We start from the raw sequence: 21,582 nt of genomic DNA, 5'->3' as shown, positions 1-21,582 counted from the left end.
TAAACCCTGTGTCTTGTTGCACAAGAGCCTCATTTTAGGGACTCTCAGTGGTGTTGTCTAGCACGTGCCATGTAGGGTTCTGCTACTGAACACGAGTCCAGCTTTTAAATTCGCAACCTGCTTGTTACAGCTCAGCATTTTTGCCCAGATTTTGTATATAAAATACATCCCATGACTGTTTGTCTCTCTTCACTTTCTGGTGTTTGTCTAATAAAATGCATATGTAATTTATTCTATTGTGTGGATCTTTTAATTAAAAGACCTGGAACAGCAAATGCAAATGCAGATAACAAGCACTTTTCCCAGGGCCCTGCCCAGTTAAAGGCACAGATTTTTGCTCCTCATTCATGTTGCCTGAGACTCCCCACTAGCAGTCAAAACACACAGGCATTGTGCAGCATCAAGAAGAGTTTTGCCATTGATTTCAACACACCGGGTCTTTGAGGTGCTTAGGGACACAGGTGAACAGGTAGAGTGTTGAGGGGCTTATGATTAGACCTGATCTCAAAGGTCTTTTCCAACCATATGATTTGTGCCGTGCAAGTAGGACACCTGGAAGCCAAATGCAAGATGCACCAAGGCAAGAACCAGGCATGGGGGGAAAGGAGGGCCTGGATTCATTTATCCTGTAGCTTCCAACCACCCTAAGGCCAACAGCCTGACTCCCAGGGATGTGCAGAGCACATGATGGGTTTACGGTTGGATTCAATGACCTTGAAAGTCTTTTCCAATCATAATAATTCTATGTACCTGCATAGGCACACACCAAGAGGGAACTAACTCCCAGGGTGTCAGAGCAAGCACCCGACTTGTTCAGGACTATCAATCCACCTAGGAACTCCGTTTACTGGGAGCTTTCTCACCTGAACCTAGAGGCCAGCAGCACCAACAGCTTCCTGAGCAGGTTGATGGGATGGACGCTAGTCTAAGGATGGGAGGAACTAAATACAGGACACTTCGGTGACCTGTGTACCCATCAGGAAGAGAAAGTCTTCACCATCCAAATGTTTCTTCACTTTCCTAGAGTGCACTGGAGACAAGATCTCTTTTTGAGAAGGTGGAGAAAACCAGAGGAGGTGTAGCAATTTTAGATGTGGTTCTGAGTAATGGGGAGAAATTGAGAAGTTAAAGCAAAGCATCGTTTGGCTGAGAGCTACAAAACAGTGATAGGCTTCTTTGCCCCTGGGAGAGGACCAAGAGTCAAAAAATCATAGAGAATTACAAAAAAAACCCCACCCAACTCCTCATGTATATCAGTAAGTGCAGAGAACAGGTAGAATGGGATTCTTAAAATCCCTTGAAGAGATGGGTGAGTGGAAGGAAATTGACAGTCTCTGAAGGAGAGGCTGTATTCAGGTTTGCTTTTGGAACCAGCAGCTCACAGTGACTTTCTCAGGTGCTCCAAACTCTGCACATTCCCCTCCATATCCCTCGGGAAATCTCCTTCTCCACAGAACCCTGCAGGTTTGCCCCTGGCTCTGCTGTGGCTCATGTCCTGCTCCAGTGTCTCTCCAGGCTGAGGATATGGTGACTTTGTGGGGAAGAGCAAGTTCTCTCCTTCCTCCAAACATCACCCGGGGCAAGGCTACATAATGGTCTTCCTCACTGCCCAAACAAATGCTCTAACCAAACAGGACTCGATGTACACAGCCAACAGGCAAGGCAAACAGATGCGACCCGTTGCATCAACATCTGGATTATAGAGATTACAAAACCCCTCATTTACTGAAAAATGAAGGCCAGAACACCACCACGTCCTGGGCATCACGTTTTAAGATACCAAAGCAATGAACATGGCTTGGCATCTCTGGTTACACGGATGAGGGACAACTGTCCTTGCTCTGCTGCAGGGCTCTGGTCAGCACGTCCCTTGCCTTCTCCTGCTCGACCAGTTACACAGAGCCACAGCGATGTCCCGGGGCTTGCATTCCAGCAGGAGAGAACAGCCCACGTTAATGCTGAGCTGAAGACCTTAGTCATAGCAAAATGAATGCTGCTTGCACTCAGGGGCTCGGATTTGCGGCGTGCAGAGGGAACTCTTCCTCCAAACTCCCCGATCACTAATTGCTACCTGTAGCATTTCCACAGAGCTCTCCAGGACACAGACAATCTGCGGCTTAGTCACAAAAACCTCCTCTTCTCTTAGGAACTGCTGCGTGTTGCAACTCCAAATAGCCGAAACACTCCCAGAACAGTTATTCCAGCTTCATTCCAGGGTGTGTAATGAAAACATTAAAAGAATAGACAGGAAAAAGTAAAAAAAAAAAAAAAAAGGCATGTCTGAGAGGCAAAAAAGAGATCAGGGACATCTGCAAATTACCCTCCAGGGACCTTCTGGCCAAACTCAATTGAGAACCTCTAAGCACGTAACGACCTGCACAAACACGCGCTTGAAAGATGCTTCTGCAAAGTCCTGCTCCAGATCCCAGAGGCAACATGTGGCTTTTTACTGACTGGGGAAGGTTCCCCACAACTGCTCTGCGCTGCTAATACCTTGGATGAGCAGGTGCTCAGGTCATGCACGGACCCTGATAAGACACAGACCTGGCAGGGTGCAAGCCCAAAGGGCTGCAGGGACCGATTGTGGTCCATCACCGAAGTTATGGTACCCAAATAAGTAACCGGGAGAGACCTTTGAGCATCTCACCTGCTTGGGGACAAGTGAGCATGAGCACAGTGTTTCTGCACAGGGTGCATTTGGCTGTTCCTAAGAGCAGCTGTGGCTTTGACTGGGAAAATCACTACTTCACTTTTCTCAGGAACATTGCAAGGAGTTGTCTGAACAGCACTGCAAGACCCAGACCTAGATTTCCTTGTGAGTAAGAGATACTGGAGAAGGAAGACACTAGGTGTGAGGAGGGCAGCCTGGGAACAGGCTTCACACCAAGCAGAGACAAGGTCACCCACTGAGTCAAGGGACGGCACAAAATTGGTGAAGGAGAAGCCTGCACAAATTACCAAGTCAGGTTTTGTGTTGTAACAGCCAACGGAAACTCCTTCACGGGGCATATTCTGGTATTTCATCATCTGTCCGTCTGAATCAGAACGAAACATAGACACTTTTTGCAGAAAGCAAAGATCTGAATGCCATTCCGAAAACTATCATTTGTGTCTTTCCCACTCCCCAGCTGCAATAACTGATGGTCCAAAACTCATATTAATGTCCCATCACCAAACTGGCTGTCCCTCCATCACTTCCTTCTCTCTTCTGCATCTGCTCTGATTTAAAGACCTCCTGTTTGATTTTGAAAACAAGTGTCCAAACTCCCAACAAGTTGAGACCTGAAATGTTGATGCTCTGCTGGGGCTTACTCAGAAACACAACGTCAGGAAAACAAAGACCCACACTAACAAAGATCTCACACCTTGGACCACTGCATGGCAAAAGAATGCGCCCTTACACAAGAAACGGATTGATTCACCCTGCAACGATGCTGAGTGAGCACTTGCTTAACACGGGGAACCATCTGATGGCAGAGGTCAAGGGAAGAGAGGGAGAAGAATGCTGTGAACAAGCATTGAGCAGGCAGCTTTTAGTGTTTTCACCGGTATTTCAACAGGTAGACCATGACTGTCACGGAAAAATGCAATTCTTGCACTTTCTAAGTGCTTCGTAGGTGCATGTGCTCACGGTGAACTCACTGTTCGCATCGCTGCTGGGTGCGCCGAGCCCAGGCAATCAGGAAGATGAGCATCACACCAGACCCATCCCCAGCTTGCAGGGGTATAAAAAAGGGCCGGTCTCAGCCTGGGGGAGGACAGCTCCGAGTTCCTGCCTTCAGCCACCTCCTCCCTGCTTTATTCTCACTCCGGCTCTCGCCCTGCTTGGATCCGCTGCCATGTCCCGCCAGTGCGCTGTGAGGAACCAGAGCAGAATTGGCTTCAGCGCTGCCTCTGCCTTCATCCCAAACGCCTGCAGCAGCACCAGCTTCTGCTCACGTTCCGTATCCCAAGGTGGAAGCTGCGGCACCACCGCTGGGTTTGGAAGATTGGGTGGTTTTGGAAGCAGGAGTCTCTACAGCCTTGGTGGATGCAAGAGAATCTCCGTGGCTGGAAGGGGTGGTGGCTTCTATGGACCTGCAGGTTTCGGTGCTGGCTCTGGAATTACCTGTGGTTTCGGTGGTGCAGCTGGTGGTGCCTTCGGGTTTGGTGTGGGAGGCCCTGGATTCCCTGCTATCCCAACCGGGGGCATCCAGGAAGTCTCCGTCAACCAGAACCTTCTGAAGCCTCTCAACCTGGAGATTGACCCCAACATCCAGATTATCCGTAAGGACGAGAAGGAGCAGATCCAAACCCTCAACAACAAATTTGCCTCCTTCATTGACAAGGTGAGACAGGAATTTCTTGACTGTTTTGTGCTGATTCTTCAATGGGGAAAGTGCAAATAAAAACAGCACAGGTCATTATCAGCAATTTTGCTCTTCATGCACTGCCATTTATAGCATTTTCAGCCTGGGAGTAAAACCTGAAAGACACCCAGTTTGAGGGAGTTTTGAGCCCTGCACACAGAGTTATTTAGTTCAATCCTGATATTATCAGACCAGCTAATAGAGGGGTAATAGTGACAGGGATGTAAGGAGGCAGGGTTTGCTGTATGAACAAGAAAATTAACAACAAATTTGCAATATCTGTTTCCAGACATATTCTCAGAAATTCCCTGAGTGCTCCTACCTTTCAGCAAGAACTCTGCACCTTGCAGGATTGTACTCTGTTTCTCTAGAGTAAGGTTTTCTGAAATTACTGCCTTTCTGAAATACCAACCTCCCCTTTCCAGGTCCGATTCCTTGAGCAAGAAAACAAGGTCTTGGAGACCAAGTGGGCCCTCCTGCAAGAACAAGGGCACAAAACTGTCAAAAACGACATCGAGCCCCTCTTCGAGACCTACATCAACAACCTCAGGAGGCAGCTGAACAGCTTGCTGGCAGACAAGGAGAACTTGGCAGGGGAGCTCAACAAGGTGCAAAGCCTTGCTGAAGATTTCAAGAACAAGTAAGTGTCTTCCCCTGTGACCCACACTGGGCACAAGGTGGGCTGTGACAGCTCCCCATTGCATCTGTGCAATCAAAAAGGAATGCCTTTCCTCTGATATCATCTTCTGAGTAATGCCCGGGATTAATTTTGCATATGAGACACTCACCTCACTTCACCATGACTAAAAGTGGCAGGCAGAAAGTCATAGGGCAAAACACAAGAAATCAGAGCTCGATCTTGTGAATATTTCTGAACAAAATGACTTCTTTGCAAGCCTAGACAAACCCTCCATTTCCACCCCCAGATACGAAGATGAGATCAACAAGCGGGCAGCTGTGGAGAACGAATTTGTGATCCTGAAGAAGGTGGGTGGACGCTCTGTCTCCTGGCCCATAGCAAGAAATACTCTACCTTTTCCTCAGCTCCTCAAAAAAACACTTTATTTCTGTGATGTGTTTTCTCTTCTAGGAGGTGGATGCTGCCTACGTGAACAAGACAGAGCTGCAAGCCAGGCTGGACTCCCTCCTAGAGGAAATAGATTTCTTCCGGGCCCTCTATGAGGCAGTAAGCATCATCTTCCTCACAATATACAAGTTATTGCCTTCATTTTCCCCTCTGTTTCCTTTTGGCACAGAATATCACTTGCTTCCCTAAAGTTTCTTGGAAAAAAACCCTTTGTGTACTCAGCTTTACCTCCCTCTGAGCACAAGGCATTCTCACTGCTGCAACTCACCCCAAAAACCGCTGCTTTTGCAGGAACTTTCTCAGATGCAGAGCCAAATCTCAGACACCTCGGTCATCCTGACCATGGACAACAACCGCAGCCTAGACATGGACAGCATCATCGCAGAGGTCAAGGCGCAGTACGAGGACATCGCCAACCGGAGCCGAGCAGAGGCCGAGTCCTGGTACCAGTCCAAGGTGGGTGCCCAGCAAGTTTGCAAGGGGCAAATCACACTCCCTACCCCAAATCCCTCCCCCAAATTCCCAAGGGGAGGCAGGTCCCACTGTGGTTTTTATAACACCAGATGTTTCCAAACCGAACATCTTAGAAGGGCTAATTTGGGGTCAAGGGACCCAACCTTCTGAGTGCAACACCTGCACCCCACACACTGTTTTACTCCAAAACCATGGATTTTACCTTGACCAGTCGTTCGTCTCTCATCAATAGTATGAAGAGCTGCAGGCTACAGCAGGCCGGCATGGGGACGACCTCCGCAACACCAAGCAGGAGATCTCCGAGCTCAACCGCCACGTCCAGCGCCTGCACTCCGAGATCGACAGCGTGAAGAAACAGGTAAAGGGCAGCAGAAACGGCAGAAGGTTCCTCACTCCTCCTGTGGCCATAAATCTTGTGTCGTGAAGTTAGACTGAATCCAGGCTGCGACCAAGTCTGGGACATAGATGAGTTCGGGGACAAATTTGATCAAACTCCAAACTTTAATCCAGACTTTTGCATCTGGCCTGGTCTGTGCTCTGGATGGAGGCCCCAATCCCTGTTTTCCCTCCCGCAGTGTGCCAGCTTGCAGGCTGCCATTGCAGAAGCTGAAGAACGTGGGGAGCTGGCCCTCAAGGATGCCAGGGCAAAACTGGCCGAGCTGGAGGCCGCCCTGCAACAGGCCAAGGCTGACCTGGCCCGGCAGCTCCGCGAGTACCAGGAGCTCATGAACGTCAAGCTGGCCCTGGACATCGAGATCGCGACCTACAGGAAGCTGCTGGAGGGAGAGGAGAGCAGGTGGGTGCAATTTTAGGTCCTAGTTTCCAGGACTGCAATGGAGCTGCAGACTCTTGTCTTCTCACCTTCAGAAAGACCCTAAGCTTGTTTAAAGGCAATCTCCCAGGGAGATGTGCTTTCCTGGAAGACAGCAGCCTTTCATGCAACCTTTCCATCTGAAATATTCTCTGGAAGTTCTCCTGCATTTTCAATCAGTTTGTGTCTGTGGTCTCCTCTTGAATTCTGTCTTTCATTTTTGTCCCTAACAGGCTGTGCGGAGAAGGTGCCAGTGCAGTGAATATCTGTAAGTCTCTTTTAAAGACAGATTTGTGACCTTTGCAATCATATCTCTGCCCCTCAGTGGTCAGTGCTCATGGACATCTACAAATACGTTGTTTTCCCTTTGCAGCTGTGACCAGAACGGGATATGGAAGTGGAAACTCTCTCACTCTTGGTGGTAGCAGTGGATTCGGTGTTGGCAGCGGAGTCTGCACCGGAGGAATCGGCTTCAGCTCTGGAAGTGGCCAGGGCATGGCTGGATCATGCGTGGGAGGTGGAAGCAGCTCCAGTGTGAAATATGTCTCTACCACCTCCTCAATCAAAAGATGCTATTAAAGCCAGACCTCAGTTCCGTTAGCTCGTGTGTGCCAGGTTTCACCTTGTTTTGCATATAGTTCCTACTCTATTACTTGCAAAAGACTTAGAATTTAGAAGATTTAGAATAGTCTATCCCTATTTATACAAATCATGTCCTGCTCTTGTTTGTTATTTTGCTGTGAGAGCCTCATTTCCTGGTGTTTGACTAATAAAAGCCATGTGGAATTCATTCTGCCGCATCCTCTTTTAACTCCAAATAAGTTACAGGGCTGCAGGGAAAATAAAAGTGGCAAAGGCAGCAGAACAGAGCTGAAGGGAAGCACAAGTCGTGTGCGTAACAGTGGAGGCCTTTTCCTCCTTCCTCTACACTCACTGCAATTCCAGAGGCACCTCCCATATCAAAGAAGAAAGTGCACGGAACTCCTCTTCCTGCCAGGCAAAGAAAGGGAAAGCCTCCTTCTATCTTACTTTCTCCATTAGAGCATCTCGGCATCTCTATTGCACCTTAATCACACCCCAAACCCTGCAACCTTTCCAGATTTATGAGTCATGGAGGGCAAAGTCTAGCTTTGCCCAAGCACGGAGGTTACTCAGATCAGGCAGTTCTGCACATGCACTAGCTGCAGGGGCTAGTAAAATCCCATCAGCAGCATCACCATAATTGGAAAAGGAAAAGACCTATTACATCCCTAAATTTATCCTCTTTTGGAAGAAAAGTGAAGTGCCCATTACCATCACCATCATCCGTGTGTCCAAGCAGTTGAGGCACTGTCTGCAAAGGTGACAAGCGCAGGTTGAGACACCAAGGAACAGCTTGCCTGGGTCTGGACAAGCAGCAACATCTGTCTTGTCTTCAGCAAAGATGGCAAGGGGACATTCTCCACATCTCCAGCTTCCTTCTTGTAGCAACATCAGCATCACCAGCTTCAAACTAAATTGCCATTGATACCAAGTTAAAAACAACCCCCAAGGGAACCTCTGGGTACTTTTTTCTCCTGGTAATCACTGTTAGGAAAAGTACAGGTTGGAAAATTTTCCTTCGTTTTATGAGCCTGAAGGTTGCCAGCCCATTGCACTAGGTGAGCCTGGTGATTAACGGGTTGGGAACAGCCACGTGCCCAGCATACCAAAGCCAAGTTCAGTCCAAAAGGGTGAGACCTCAAGAAGAACGAACAAGACTTGGTCCCAATCGCTTTCACCAGCACCACTCTACCTGCTGAAAGACCAGAGACATCCAGAGACATTTAATGCCAAAGACAGAAAAACTTCTCAAGTGTTGCAAAGAGAAGGCTAAACTTTCACCGTTCAGGAGAAGATTCTCAACAGCTCCGTGTATCCTGATAAGATTTTTCAAATGGTTTCAGATCCCTGCAGTCATTTTAATAAGGGCCAGGATGAGTCTTTGGAAAACTGAATCTTAGCAAGACTATCAAGCACTCACATTTCAAATTGTCTCTCCTTCCTTTGCAGGAGAGACATGCTGTGAAGAAAAAAAGACTAATTTTAAGTGTGTTCATGTGTTTCCATCCCCTGTTTTTTTTTTTTATATATATATAATAAAGCCCCTTAGCATTGATATGTCAGGTGGTTTTAGCACTTCTGAAAATCAGGATTTATTTTCCATCCCGTTGAAGTCACTGAGGTCTTGGCTAAGGGTTTCAGTACAGCTCAGTGGCTCTTTAGGCTGCTCCTTCTCATCCCTTGCTTGCACTTTGGAAAAACATCTGTCAAGCTATAGCATCTGCTACCATATCCACAAGGGATATGCAGCTTAATGGACGTGAATAAGGAGCTTAAATTGTCAATCTTGAACCAGAAAAACAAGAGATGAGAGCTAGGAGCAGGCTGCAATTCAAAACAAGGACACGTGCATGCTGCCAAAATCCTTGTGCTCTTCCTTTCTTGGGAGATCGTGGGTCTATCACCTCCTGCCACCTTCACCAACAGCCCTGGAACAGACCTGACTGCCTTGAGGCAGAGAAATTATCCTCCACCTTCTACTTTTGGATGTATTTGTGGCTAAGTGTGGAGAACGCTACGAATCTATGCACAGCTAGGACCTAAGTGTGATTTTAAGGATCGGCTATTCCTGCTGCAAGGAAATCTGAAGCTTTTCCCCCATGGAAGGGTCACGCCAGCATGGCATGCTTTATTAGCCACACTGACTCCTTCCTTTGAACTCCTGTCTTTCATCTCTGCCATTTACCTGGCTTCATTTGCGCTGGGCATCCGGCCACGGTTGGGATAGTTTTGATCCGTTCCCAAGAGCAGGAGCGCTCGCTCCGAGTCCTCATCTTGCCTCCCTGGCATCCCCAAGCCACGGGGGCAGCTGGCGTCGGGGCGCCCAGCTCTGCTGACTAACCCAGGTGTGGTGCAATGAGCTCAACGCGGCTCCACCTTGCCCTCCCGGCCTGAGGAAAGCAGCACAGGGCTCCCGTTTGCACCAAAAAGTGCTGGAGAGATAAAACGTGCCTTTAATGAGGGCCTGCAGCTTTCCTAGATGGCCTCTTTCCACTGCCTGGCCCCAGGGCTCTCTTTGCACAGCAGCTGGCAACATATCTACAATGCACCCCGGTAGAGCAAGGATGGAGCTTAAATTTTCTTATTGCTTCCTCCTCACCTCTACGCTTTAGTGCTCAGCGTCTCCTTCTCATCACGCTCCGCGTAATCCATGCACGGAGCAGGGATTCCCATGTGTCCGTCCTGGATGGGAGCTGGTTGCAGGATGCTGTAAAGGAACGCTCGTCTCCACGTCCCAACAGGTATGAGAAGAACAACCATGGCAGGGCTGCGGAAAATGAGTTTGTTCAAGAAGGTGAGGTGCCAATAACAAAGAATGAACAGAGTTTTTAAAGGCAAAATGCATTTGAATGCAAATAACCCTTTTCATCCAGCAGTGCCAAGCTGGGCAAAGCACTTGGCAAACATGTAGTCATTCCTCCTGGAGGAGGAACACCCAGGTGTGCCAGGGCTGCCTTGGCTCGGGCACTGGCAATAGCTCGTGTTTGCTCCAAGCCCCTCATCCAGAGCTCACATAAGTCCCTCTTGGGACTAGATATGATCCAGGTCAGGATCTTGGAGTCATCTTGGAGATGATCTTCAGCTCTTCTTCATTAATTCCCTCCCTCCACTGCCCCCAAGAAGGTGTAATGAAAAACTACCCAAACCTGGACCATATTGCTGCAGAAATCAAGGTGCCCGAGCTGGGTAGAGGCTCAATCCTAGCACCAGAACATGGTGAGGATGTGAAAATTAAGCCAGTAAACCAGGATTTTTTTTGTCTAGCCTTTCCCAGCAAGCCCAAACATGCTCCTATCCACTAAATACTCACTCATATTCACCTGCTATTCTGCAGCAGGTGCAGCTCATTGCACTGCCAGCAAAACTCAACCCAAGCCAGGTGGCAGCTGGACATTCATCATTGTGTGGTTTGAGGCCTGAATGTTGGCTAAACCTTTAACTGTGGTTGTTTTCTTAGAAAGGAGCATCACCCTTTGGGTTAGATCTCTGCAAGAATCACTGTGTTGGTTCGGGTCCATCAACTGGGCTGTGCTATTTTGCGTCACTGAGGAGGATGAATCCCCCAAAATTACCAGGAACAGAATACACATCCCATCCTACGCAGTCACAGGTGTTATTTCAATTCCTGTCCTTCCTGTCAGAGACTCATCACTTCATTTAGACATGAAACACTCCAAAATATTTGGTTATCGAATGTCACCATCACTGGTGTCAAACTGTTACTGAAACCATCCTAAATAACAATCTCTTCCTTCTTCCTCCTCCCTTTCCTCCAGACTGCCTGGAGAAGATATTTGCACAACAAATATTTGTAATTAATGTAGTTCTTAAGCAGTAGATTGAGTATTCACTGAGTTATTCCTTAAAAAGTCCTGGAATTGAGGATAACATCACACAAAGGAGTCATGCAGCTAGTCGTTATCACCACAAAAACACAGTATATACTTCAGGGTTTGAAATACCTGGAAGAGCACCAAGGAAAACCATCAACATGTGAAACCAAAGACTGAAATTCCCTTATGCTATCAGAAATGAACTGTCCCCCTCCTAGGGTTGCTCGTCACAGCCATGGTCTCATCCGGACACAGCTATGGAAGTGGAAAGGTGCCAGAGCTCCAGCACGGAAGCAAGGAGGGCTCCAGCAGTGAGAGATGCTTGGCCAGGGGATTCAGCTCAGGAGCGGGAAGCAGCTCAAGCATCAGGATTTTCTGGAAAACTTGGTCCAGTCCTGTTCAATTTATTCATCCATGACCTGGATGAAGGCACAGATGCTCCCTCAGCAAGTTTGCTTATGATACCAAACTGGGAGGAGTAGCTGATGCATGAGGGCTGCGCTGCCATCCAGAGGGACCTGGACAGACTGGACAACTGGGTGGTGAAAAACCTCATGGAATTCAACAAGGCCAAGTGCAAGGTCCTGCACCTGGAGAGGAATAACCCCAGACACCAGTACAGGCTGGGGACTGACCTTCTGGAGAGCAGCTCTGCAGAGAAAGACCTGGGTGTCCTGGTGGACGACAAGGTGACCATGAGGCAGCAGGTGCCCTCCTGACCAAGAAGGCCAATGGGATCCCGGGAGGCATCAGGAAGAGTCTCCAGGAGGTCGAGTGAGGGGATCCTGCCCCTCTGCTCAGCCCTGGTGAGGCCACATCTGGAGTATTGTGTCCAGTTCTGGGCTCCACAGGACAAGAGGGATGTGGAGCTGCTGGAGAGAGGCCAGCGCAGGGCTACGAGGATGATCAGGGGCCTGGAACATCTGCCCTATGAGGAGAGGCTGAGGGAGCTGGGCCTGTTCAGCTGGAGAAGAGAAGGCTGAGAGGGGACCTGAGCAGTGTCTACCTCAAGGGAGGCAGTGAGGAGGATGGGGCGGCCTCTTTTCACTGGTCGCACCGACAGAACTAGAGGTAATGGCCACAAACTGAAGCACCAAAAGTTCCACAGGAACTTAAGGAAAAATTCCTTAACAGGGAGGGTGCCAGAGCCCTGGAACAGGCTGCCCAGAGAGGTTGTGGATTCTCCTTCTCTGGAGATCTTCAAACCCGCTTGGACGCAGCCCTGTGCCACGTGCTCTAGGTGACCCTGCGTGTGCAGGGGTTGGACTAGGTGACCTCTAGAGGTCCCTTCCAACCTTAAACATTCTATGATTCTATGAAAACCACAACCAAGCGGAGCTTCCCGAGCTGTGTCACAACTCACTGCAGCAGGAGAGGTGGAGCACCACCTCCTGCTGGCAGCATCAAGCCAACGAGCACTCAACGAGTCACGTTATCTCATTCCCATTAAGGGAAAACACATTCCCTTTGTTATTTCCTGCTTTGGAGAGATGTCTCTTCAAGACTAGTTAATTTTTGTGCACAAAATCCATGAGCAGCTACAGCCAGCAGAGCTCAGCCCAGCCATTCCCAGGGCTGCCTCCTGCTTCAATGCTCTGGTGCGAATCCGGAGCAGCTGCAGGATTTACACCAGCATCTGGGAAAGCAGAACCAGCCCAAGAAAAAGGAGGAAGAGCAGCCTTCGGTAACATCAATCTTATGTAACCTAGAAAAAAACCACATCTCCATCTAAGTGCCTTCATTCTGAGCTTGTTTTTCTAAGAAAAGGGAAAGAAGAAGGAAAAAGGGCTGGAGAACTATGTGCCAAAAAATAACCAGCCCACTGAATCTCATCTTCTGCTCAACTGTTTCACCAATTTTATCAAACCTCTTCAATAAACTGCAACCAATGGAACTGCATGGCACGGGCTCTGAGTGCCACAATGAAACCCACCTCTCAGGACAGCTTTTTAAAACAAGGTTTTAAACAAGCAAAATTTTTAAACACTAAGTATAGTAGAAAGCCTTTGCCAAAAAGGGGCCGCAAAACAGGAATACCCAAGTGTTTTGGGAGCTTTTCCAAGTCAAACCAAGCAGGACCAGAAGGTGTGACGGGTTTCGCCTGGCCACGAACACCTACATCAGAACCGGTCCCAGGACCGAAACGGATAATTTGGGGTAAAATGAATCTTTCCCCACCAACGCCAACCCTCTGCATGGGACCGAAAGGGCTCTAGGCAGTTGGCTGGAGCTGTCTGCAGCTCCATAAGATGCTTCAAAGTTGGGGGAGATGGATCCCACGCATGAGAGCTAAACTTCTGGAAAGGCTGGTTCCCTGGAAAGGCTCCGTATGAGCATTGCAGCAAAGCCCCTGTTCCTCCTGCCTGCTGCCCCGGAGGAAAGCCGGGAAGGGCCATCTCCATCCCCTTCCCGAGCAGCCAGGAGCGCGGCCAGGCCACGAGCTGAGCGGGGATGCTCCCAAGCGGAGGTTTCTGTCGGGTCAGCACATCGGAGCCGGGCTGGCTCAGACAAGCTGGCGGTACCGCGCTCCGCTCAGCTCTGTAATTAAAAACCCCAGCAAGGGAAAGCCAGGGGAGAAGCCAACATCACTCTTGCACCTCGCAAGTTGCCAACTATCACATGTAGCAGCTCTTCTCCAGCATCCAGGGCCCAATCATGAAAGATGCTGAGTTCTCTGAAGTCCTTTCAGGCTGGCTCCAAAAAAGTGCTTAGCACATGCAACTCCCACACAGCCTTACCTTCAAATGTTGCCCAGCTAAATGAGGCAGGGCAGTTTTCAGGCTTGCATGCGAGAACTTCTCTCTGATCCTCTTCATGGAGCAGAACATGTGCTCAAACCATCGTGAATGCCAAGAAAATTGGATGAAAGCAAATGTGTTTTTAAGAGAGCGCTGAGTTTTTCAATGTTATTCTACTGGAGGCAAAAAAAATGAGAGGGTTCCCACCCATGGCTCAGAGGCCTTTCGATATGGCCAAAATTGACCTGTTTTATTTTCTAGGAAACACCTCTCTGTCTGTCTTGTGCCACTGTCATCCTGAATCTACTTCTTTTGCTGGAAAATAAAATAAGAAATAATGAAATTGCATTAACTTGGATCTGCCAGACAAATCTACTAGAAAGGAATGACCAAGAAATGACCAAGGTTCTTCTTTAAACTCTACTCAACCCAGGGCACTTCAGCCTGGTGCTGCAAGCAAGAAGAATGGTGTCAGTCTCACAGGTATCAGTCACACATCCCCACAGCTAGAAATATGACAGAGGTCAAACAGAAGAAAAAAAATAATATGAATAATATGACTTGGACTCCCAGAAGGGGCAACTCTGGATGGGACCCTGTGTTTGAAGGGCTGGGATGTTCCACACAGTTTAATTCTGATTCTTTTTTTCCCTGCTTGTAAAGCCAAGCAGCATTCCCTCCTCTCTTGCAATGCTCCTCAAACATCAAAAGATTGGTTCTGCTTCTTCTATGTTTACTATAAAAAAAGGGAGGTTGGCAAATGTAGTTTTTATGGGGCCAGGGGTTCCCTCCCATTTAAATTAGAAACACAGCCTATAACTGAACACTGGGCATGCATTTAAGAGTAGCCCAAATCACTATTCAGCAAAATAGCCAAGTAGGGCTATTACCAAACACCCCAAGCTCATAAACATCTTCAAAAACGGTCATTTTGGGCTGCTTGTGCAGCCAAAGCCCATTTGCCTGGGAGATAAAAAGGTGAAAGCTCCGGTCCTCATTGCAGAGGGTTTCTCGCTGGGTCAGCTCCCGTCCTCTGCCTTCATCGAGCTTCTCCCTCTGCCTTCGTCCGCGTTCCGGCGGGTCGCAATGTCCTGCCGCTCCTACCACGTCCACTCTGGAGCCGGGGCCGTGCGAAGCTTTGGCTCTTGCTCCGCCGTGATCCCGAGGAACGGGATGAGATGCACCGTGAGCTCCGCTTCGTGCTGGGGAGGTAGCGGCGCTGGGTACCGCGGCCTGGGATACGTCACCAGCAGAAGCGTGGGCAGCAACGTCACCTACAAACCTAGGATGGCCATCGGCAGCTACCACCCGTTGCAGCTCGGCTATGGCATCCCCGGCATGGGAATGGGCTACGGAGGCGCTGGCTTTGGCTACAGAGTTGGTGGAGCCCCGGGAGCCCAGACGCCCATTGCCCAGGTCACAGTCAACGAGCATCTGCTCCAGCCGCTCAAACTGGAGGTGGACCCAAACCTCCAGTCCGTGAAGTACCAGGAAAAGGAGCAGATCAAGACCCTCAACAACAAGTTTGCGTCTTTCATTGACAAGGTGAGAGAAGTTTCATGGTTCAAGAATGGTATAAAGCAGCCTCCATGCAAATGAGCATCAAGCTTTGCTCTGTTTTTATGACCCTTAAACTCAAAACTTCAGCCAAGTTGCCTCTGATTTACCACAGTCTACTTTGGTGCTGTTTCAACAAGCCTAACCAAAAAGCAGAGCTGTTCTTCTGAACAACCTTCTCATGAAAAGTTGCTGCTCAACAGACTTTAAAAGTTCTAAATTTGCCTGGCTCAGATTTCATTTCTCATTTTGCTAGTTCTAAGACTGTAACTTCTCTCCTCTATCACCAACATTGAATTCTTTACTTCTGGGTTTCAGGTCCGATTCCTGGAGCAGCAGAACAAGGTGCTGGAGACCAAATGGAGGTTCCTGCAGGATCAAAAACGTTGTAGGAGCAAGATTGAGCCCATGTTTGAAACTTATCTCAGCAACCTGAAGAACCAGCTGGATGTTCTGGGAAGTGACAAAGCCAAGCTGGAAACAGAACTGAGCAACGTGCAGGATATCTTGGAAGATTACAAGAAAAAGTAAGCATAAAAAAAGATAAAGATAAGCTTTTGGAAGCGGTGGTGGAGGATTAGATCCATATTCTTGCCTAAGCTTACTAAATGGGTGCGAAATTATCTTTTCTCCTTGCAGGTATGAGGAGGAAAATCACCGGCGAATGTGTGCCGAAAATGAGTTTGTTCTGCTCAAAAAGGTACGAGCATTTCAAACTGATTCCTCCCTGCTTATAATGACAAGAGCAGTCAATATTGCTGGGAAGAGAGGCAGAGAGCGTCTTCCTCTCGCTCTCTCTCCAGAGACTCTAGAGGGACCTAAAGACCAACTTTGCAGAAGATTTTAATAAATGAGTTGAATCCCACCTTAAAGCAGTCAGTTTTAGGGGAGTTTGGCTATTTTGGCTCATTGCGTACCCCAACTGGTCAAAATCTTGTCCTCTTTTCCGTGTCTAGTGATCATCTCTTGTGCCTAAGAGGACAAGAGAGGGAAATGATTTAATAACGTGGCAAAATTAGGTCTTTGAAAGAGCAGCCCTGAGAGTTGGCAATCTCACTGCACGCTGCTGTTAAGCAGAAGGCTCTTTTATTTCATAAACCCTTCTCTGACCCGCTGCAGGATGCGGACGGTGCCTATATGATCCAAGCTGACCTGCAAGCCAAGGTGGAGTCCCTCATTGCAGAGATCAGCTTCCTGAGGAGCCTGTATGAGATGGTAACAGCTTTTCCTTTCCCTTTACTCCAGGCCTCTTTCAGGGATCCATGGAGTTAGACTCCCATGGCTCAACACTTACCTCCATGGAGATTTTTACTGTTTCTTCCCTCTGTGTACATTGGTTAAGCTACGGATTTCAAACGAGTTACTCCTCCATGGACACGATCCTAAGGATTCTGCTTCAATTTGGGTAGTAAAAGAAGACTCCAGAAATCCTTTTTGGGGGTTTCTGCAGTGAGGGTGAGGTGGCAACACCCAGAGAACACATTTTCTTGTCTCCAAACAGTGCAAATGAGCAGGGAAAGCACTGGTGGACCAGGCTAACCAGTTTGATGCCTCTCCTAGGAAATGGCTCAGCTGCAAGGATCCATCCCGGACACCTCTGTTATTGTGCAAATGGACAACAGCCGAGGCCTAAACATGGATGACATCATCGCTGATGTCAGAGCTCAGTATGAGGACATTGCCAAGAGAAGCCGGGCTGATGCAGAGTCCTGGTACTACAGCAAGGTGAGTCACCATGAGCACTTAGAAAGACACTTTCTACTTCATGTACCATTTTTGTGAAGCACCTGTTGCTTCAGATTTCTGTATTTGGGTTGAAAAGTCTGTTTCTTACCTACTTGTTGTGCTCTCCCAATGTATGATACATCATAACGTCCTGCACACAGAGCAGCTCCGCTCTAAGTGAGTCATCCCTTTCCCTCTAGTGCCATAGATTTGTGTCAAAGCTCAAGATCCAGGATTGAGGACCCAGCTTCTGACTCATCTCCTTGCCCTGATTATTTATTTTCTTTGCGTTTTCTCTCTCCTCAGTACGAGGAACTGAGAGAAACCGCTGGCAAACACGACGACAGCTTGCACAACACAAAGAATGAAATTATGGAATTGAATCGGATGATTCAGAGACTGAATGGAGAACTTGAAAGCACCAAAGCCCAGGTGAGGATGACTCAGGGACAACAAGGTATCAATTCCAGTTCTCAGGCTACGGACTCCAAAACCCCTCTATTATAGCAAAGGAACAACAGCCAATTTTGAGGAAAAACACGTCAGCTGCTCAACACTCTGGTAGTATAGAACATGGACAGAGATAAACAGGTTAGCACAACCAATAACTCCTACCTCTTTACTACCATCAGAAGCACATACACCAAAGCTAAGCAGAAACGTCCTTAGGTTAGTGGTTTAGCCATAGAATCCAAACAAAGTGGGATGGTCCAACGTAGCAGATGGGTGAACCATGAAGAGGCAGGTTGAGCAGCCCTGAACTATTCAAAGCACACACAAATAAGCGGCGATAACGAGTCTCTCCTACCTCCAGAGATGCAAACTGGAAGGAGCCATTGCTGAGGCGGAGGAGCAAGGGGAAGTGGCCATCAAGGATGCAAAGTGCAAACTCTCCGAGCTGGAGGCCGCTCTGCAGAAGGCGAAGCAGGACATGGCCTGTCAGCTCCGCGAGTACCAGGAGCTCATGAACGTCAAGCTGGCCCTGGACATCGAGATCGCGACCTACAGGAAGCTGCTGGAGGGAGAGGAGAGCAGGTGAGAGCTCACACAATCCTGAAAAATGCTTGCCAGGATTTGCAATGCATTTGCCAACACCACCACCCCCTTCACAGGCTGCCTGGTAACCCGGCACCTCCTTTTGGCACTGAGAACTGGTGTCCTAGGAGGTGGCACCAAAACCCTTCAAAGGGGCATCCTGGCTAACTGAGGGGATGGAGCGGAGGCCTCTGCCTAGGACATGCTCACACTTGCACTTGTGGAACCAAAAGGAAACCTTTTCCCTGCTCCAGTAACACACTGGCCTCGGGAAAACTTCCTCACAGGCATGAACAGAGATTGCAGCAGGTCCAAACCCCTCCCTGGCCCGGCCAGCATCTCTCTGCATCCCAAGAGCACCCAACTGTATCCAGTTATAGGGACACAGAGCAAACAGGGACTTTGGGTCTTACCTTCATTTTCCCCCTCTCCTTAGGTCATATGTAGACGGTGGCTGCCCGGTGAATATTGGTAAGTAATAAAACACATCCTTATTTTTCGCAATCCTGAGGGATTTTGTCCTGCAGGATGGAAAAGCTGAGCTGAAACGCTTCCTTTGCAGCCGTGCGCCGCTCTACGGGAGGAATCGCCGCCGATGTGGATGCAGGTGCTGCTGGTAGCTACTCCTGCAGCAGCAGGACCCTGTTGAGAAGTGGAGCTCTGGGAGCTGGAGGAGGCATCTGCAGCAAAGGCATCATCCCCAGCTCCGGAGATCCCTGTGCTCCCTGTGCCCCCGCGGGAGGATACAGCAATAGCTCCAGCATCAAATTCTCATCCACTACAACCTCCTACAGGGCAAAATATTAAACACAAGGGTTGAAAGGAGGATCCTCGCTTCACCAGCTGAAAACAGCAGCAGAAAACGCTGCTGTTTTCCCAACGCCATCTGCATTGCTTATTGCTTGCAAAGTTACTGTTAGGAGACCTGCTCTTCCCATTTCCTTGTGCCGTAGGTTAGAGCCTGCTGTCAGGCTGGAAACAGGCTGATCCCTCTAACTGGTCCCAGGGACCACGAAATCCTCTGTCAGCATCTTCAAGGGAGCCAGATCCACCCTTGAGCACGAGACCAGCTCCGAGTGCTTTTTTAGTCCTCCAAGGCATAGCACATTGCAGCACTAGCATTAAGTACCTTACTCTGTTTGACATCGGGGAACCAAAAGAGGAGAAAGTGATAGATTTCTAATGGAAAGTGATTTATTTCTAATGCCTCTGTGTATTTTTGCCAGCGATGCTTGTCAATGGCTTTTATCCTCGTGTTAGTCTCGCATCTCCAATAAACCAGCAGAACAACTCATTTACCTTTATGTGAAGCCTTCAGCTGGGGAAAAGGATTCATTCGTGTCCAGGATCCCAAGAGCTGCTGGTGCTTGAAGGGGTTTAAAGCAGGCACGTGCCAAATCCTCCATCCTGGCAAAACCCTCCCAGCACTTTCTTCCTCAACCAGGGCAAAATAACACACCCACAGACACATCTATTCTCCCTATGCAACGAGAAGGGCTATGAGCCTTTTCCCCAGAGCTCAAGATGACCCATGGGTCTCTTCTTCCTCCCACCTGCGCACAAGCTGGAGGACTCATTTCACCTGGGGCTGGGGGTTTGCAACACCCTTGGCTGCTGGCAAGGGAAAGGAAGGGGCCCATGATAGGTTAGATGCAAAAAAAAAATGCAGAAATCATCCATTAACAACAGGGGATTTTTTTTTAATTTCTTTTTTTTTGCCCAGGACACAAAAGGCACGAGCTGGGGGGCTCTGCTGGCCATACCAGGTGCCTCCCCTCCCTGGCTGCAGCAAAAGCCACATGCAGGCTCAGTAGATATGGGAGTGATTGGGTCCATGCAGCACCTGCTGCAAACCTGGCAGCCTCATAACCATCCTCAGTACAGAGGAAAGGGCTTCTCTTGATGACCACAAAGTCTCCAGGTGGCCTTTGCCCCTGTGACTCCAGCAAGGGCTCACGCCAGGTCTGCCCCATGGCTCCTCTTGCTGCACAAGCCCTTCACACACCCCAGGCTCTCCCAAAAAGCAGCAAGATGGAGCTGTTAATGTAGCATGGCCCAGATCCCCTCCTGGATTTGGCCAGATGCAGATGGACAGAAGTAGATGGGTGTCTCCTTGACTGTCTTGCTCTTCTCTGGTCAGAAGAGGGAGAGGGTGGCCCAGAGAGGACCTGGGATCAGCCCTGAGCAGGGGCCACCTTCAGTGCTTGAATGAACTGGCCCTGTGAGGCCACAGACAAGGACTTGGTGCAAACCAGGGAGAATTCACCCAGAAGGTGAAAGACTCAATGAAGCAAAGCCCATAGCTCCTAAACCCTGCTCTGGGGCTCTGCCCATACTCCAGGAGGAAGATGACAACAGCTCATGGTGATCCAAGCTCCTGAGCATCCCAGGACACACAGCAGCACAAACAAGGACCCCATCTGGGATCAAAGAAGGATGCAACAGAGAATCTTTATTATTATGACAAAACTCTCAGACCAAAAGGCGGAAAACTTCAACCAGAAATACGATGCTGGGAGAGGGCTGAGTTGCAACACAGCAATTCTGTGCAGCTTCAAGTCGTTTATTTCATATTTCTTTCCTCCTACTGCAGTAATAAACTACTGCCCTGGCACGTGGAAGCTGAAGAAATATTTTGGCAGGAACAAGTAGTTAATGCAATGATGCATCAACAAAACATGCTTTTTCCTAGCTGTAGCAGAGACAAATATCACTAGTTATGCTTTGAAATACAGAGTGGTAAACAGAGATGCCCAAGAAGAGGGTGTGTTATCTCTCAGTTTACTGCATTATTTATAATTTTAAGCAAATTTATATCCCTTAAACTTTAGGCTTCTTTTGGCGGGGAAGGAATAACTGGGAGAACTTGTTAATGAGTTACATTGTTATAAAGAGCCTGAAAGTAAAACTGTTTGCAATGTCTTCTGAGTGAAGCTAATTTCTTACTGAAGAGACTTCTTGGATTCCAATTCTGGGCCAATTTCCAAACAAGACAAGGAAAAAAAAAATCCAAAACGGTTTCACTGCTTTCTTCCTGGTGTATTTTAAGAAAACAAATCCAGACTGAAAGTCATAACAAAGGCTGGCATTTTCCAAGGACCCCAAGGGTATAAGGTATTCCAAACCATATTCAGAGGAAGATAATCTTCTGGTCTCTTTTGCAAAACCACAGCAGAAATGCATAAAAGCTTGCCATTCAAATGACTGCTTTGCCCTTCAAAGAGTGAAATTCAGCTCTGAGCAGGGGGTACCAAGCACACAAGTAACATATAAGCGTTATCCCACCTGCTTCACTGGGGAAATTTCACCCTCCAGGCTTGAACCCGCTCTTGGTGGCATGATTTCCACCAAGGTCAACAGTGCAGGATCAAGCCTCGAGCATGATGCAGCA

At 48.5% G+C, this 21,582-nt stretch overlaps 2 protein-coding genes across 2 annotated transcripts; both read left to right on the top strand.

Annotated features, from left to right (window-relative positions):
• Window positions 1–3,839: 3,839 nt before the first annotated feature.
• On the top strand, window positions 3,840–7,300 carry LOC104577017 (keratin, type II cytoskeletal 5). The gene is made up of 9 exons (XM_010224446.2): window positions 3,840–4,328; window positions 4,775–4,989; window positions 5,276–5,336; window positions 5,440–5,535; window positions 5,728–5,892; window positions 6,143–6,268; window positions 6,486–6,706; window positions 6,955–6,989; window positions 7,095–7,300. Exons 1-9 carry the CDS (start codon window positions 3,840–3,842, stop codon window positions 7,298–7,300), a joined length of 1,614 nt encoding a protein of 537 aa, XP_010222748.2.
• Window positions 7,301–14,960: 7,660 nt separating this feature from the next.
• On the top strand, window positions 14,961–19,310 carry LOC104577016 (keratin, type II cytoskeletal cochleal). The gene is made up of 9 exons (XM_010224445.2): window positions 14,961–15,419; window positions 15,750–15,958; window positions 16,071–16,131; window positions 16,551–16,646; window positions 16,992–17,156; window positions 17,463–17,588; window positions 17,971–18,191; window positions 18,628–18,662; window positions 19,198–19,310. The coding sequence occupies exons 1-9, from the start codon at window positions 14,961–14,963 to the stop codon at window positions 19,308–19,310; spliced, it is 1,485 nt and encodes a 494-aa protein (XP_010222747.2).
• The last annotated feature ends 2,272 nt before the right edge of the window (window positions 19,311–21,582 follow it).

The sequence above is a fragment of the Tinamus guttatus genome, unplaced genomic scaffold (genome assembly GCF_059628265.1).
Source record: "Tinamus guttatus ecotype Peru unplaced genomic scaffold, ASM5962826v1 Tinamus_guttatus_pri_ptg000344l, whole genome shotgun sequence".
NCBI classification, from domain to species: domain Eukaryota; kingdom Metazoa; phylum Chordata; class Aves; order Tinamiformes; family Tinamidae; genus Tinamus; species Tinamus guttatus.
This window is presented reverse-complemented; position numbering and strand designations above follow the sequence as displayed.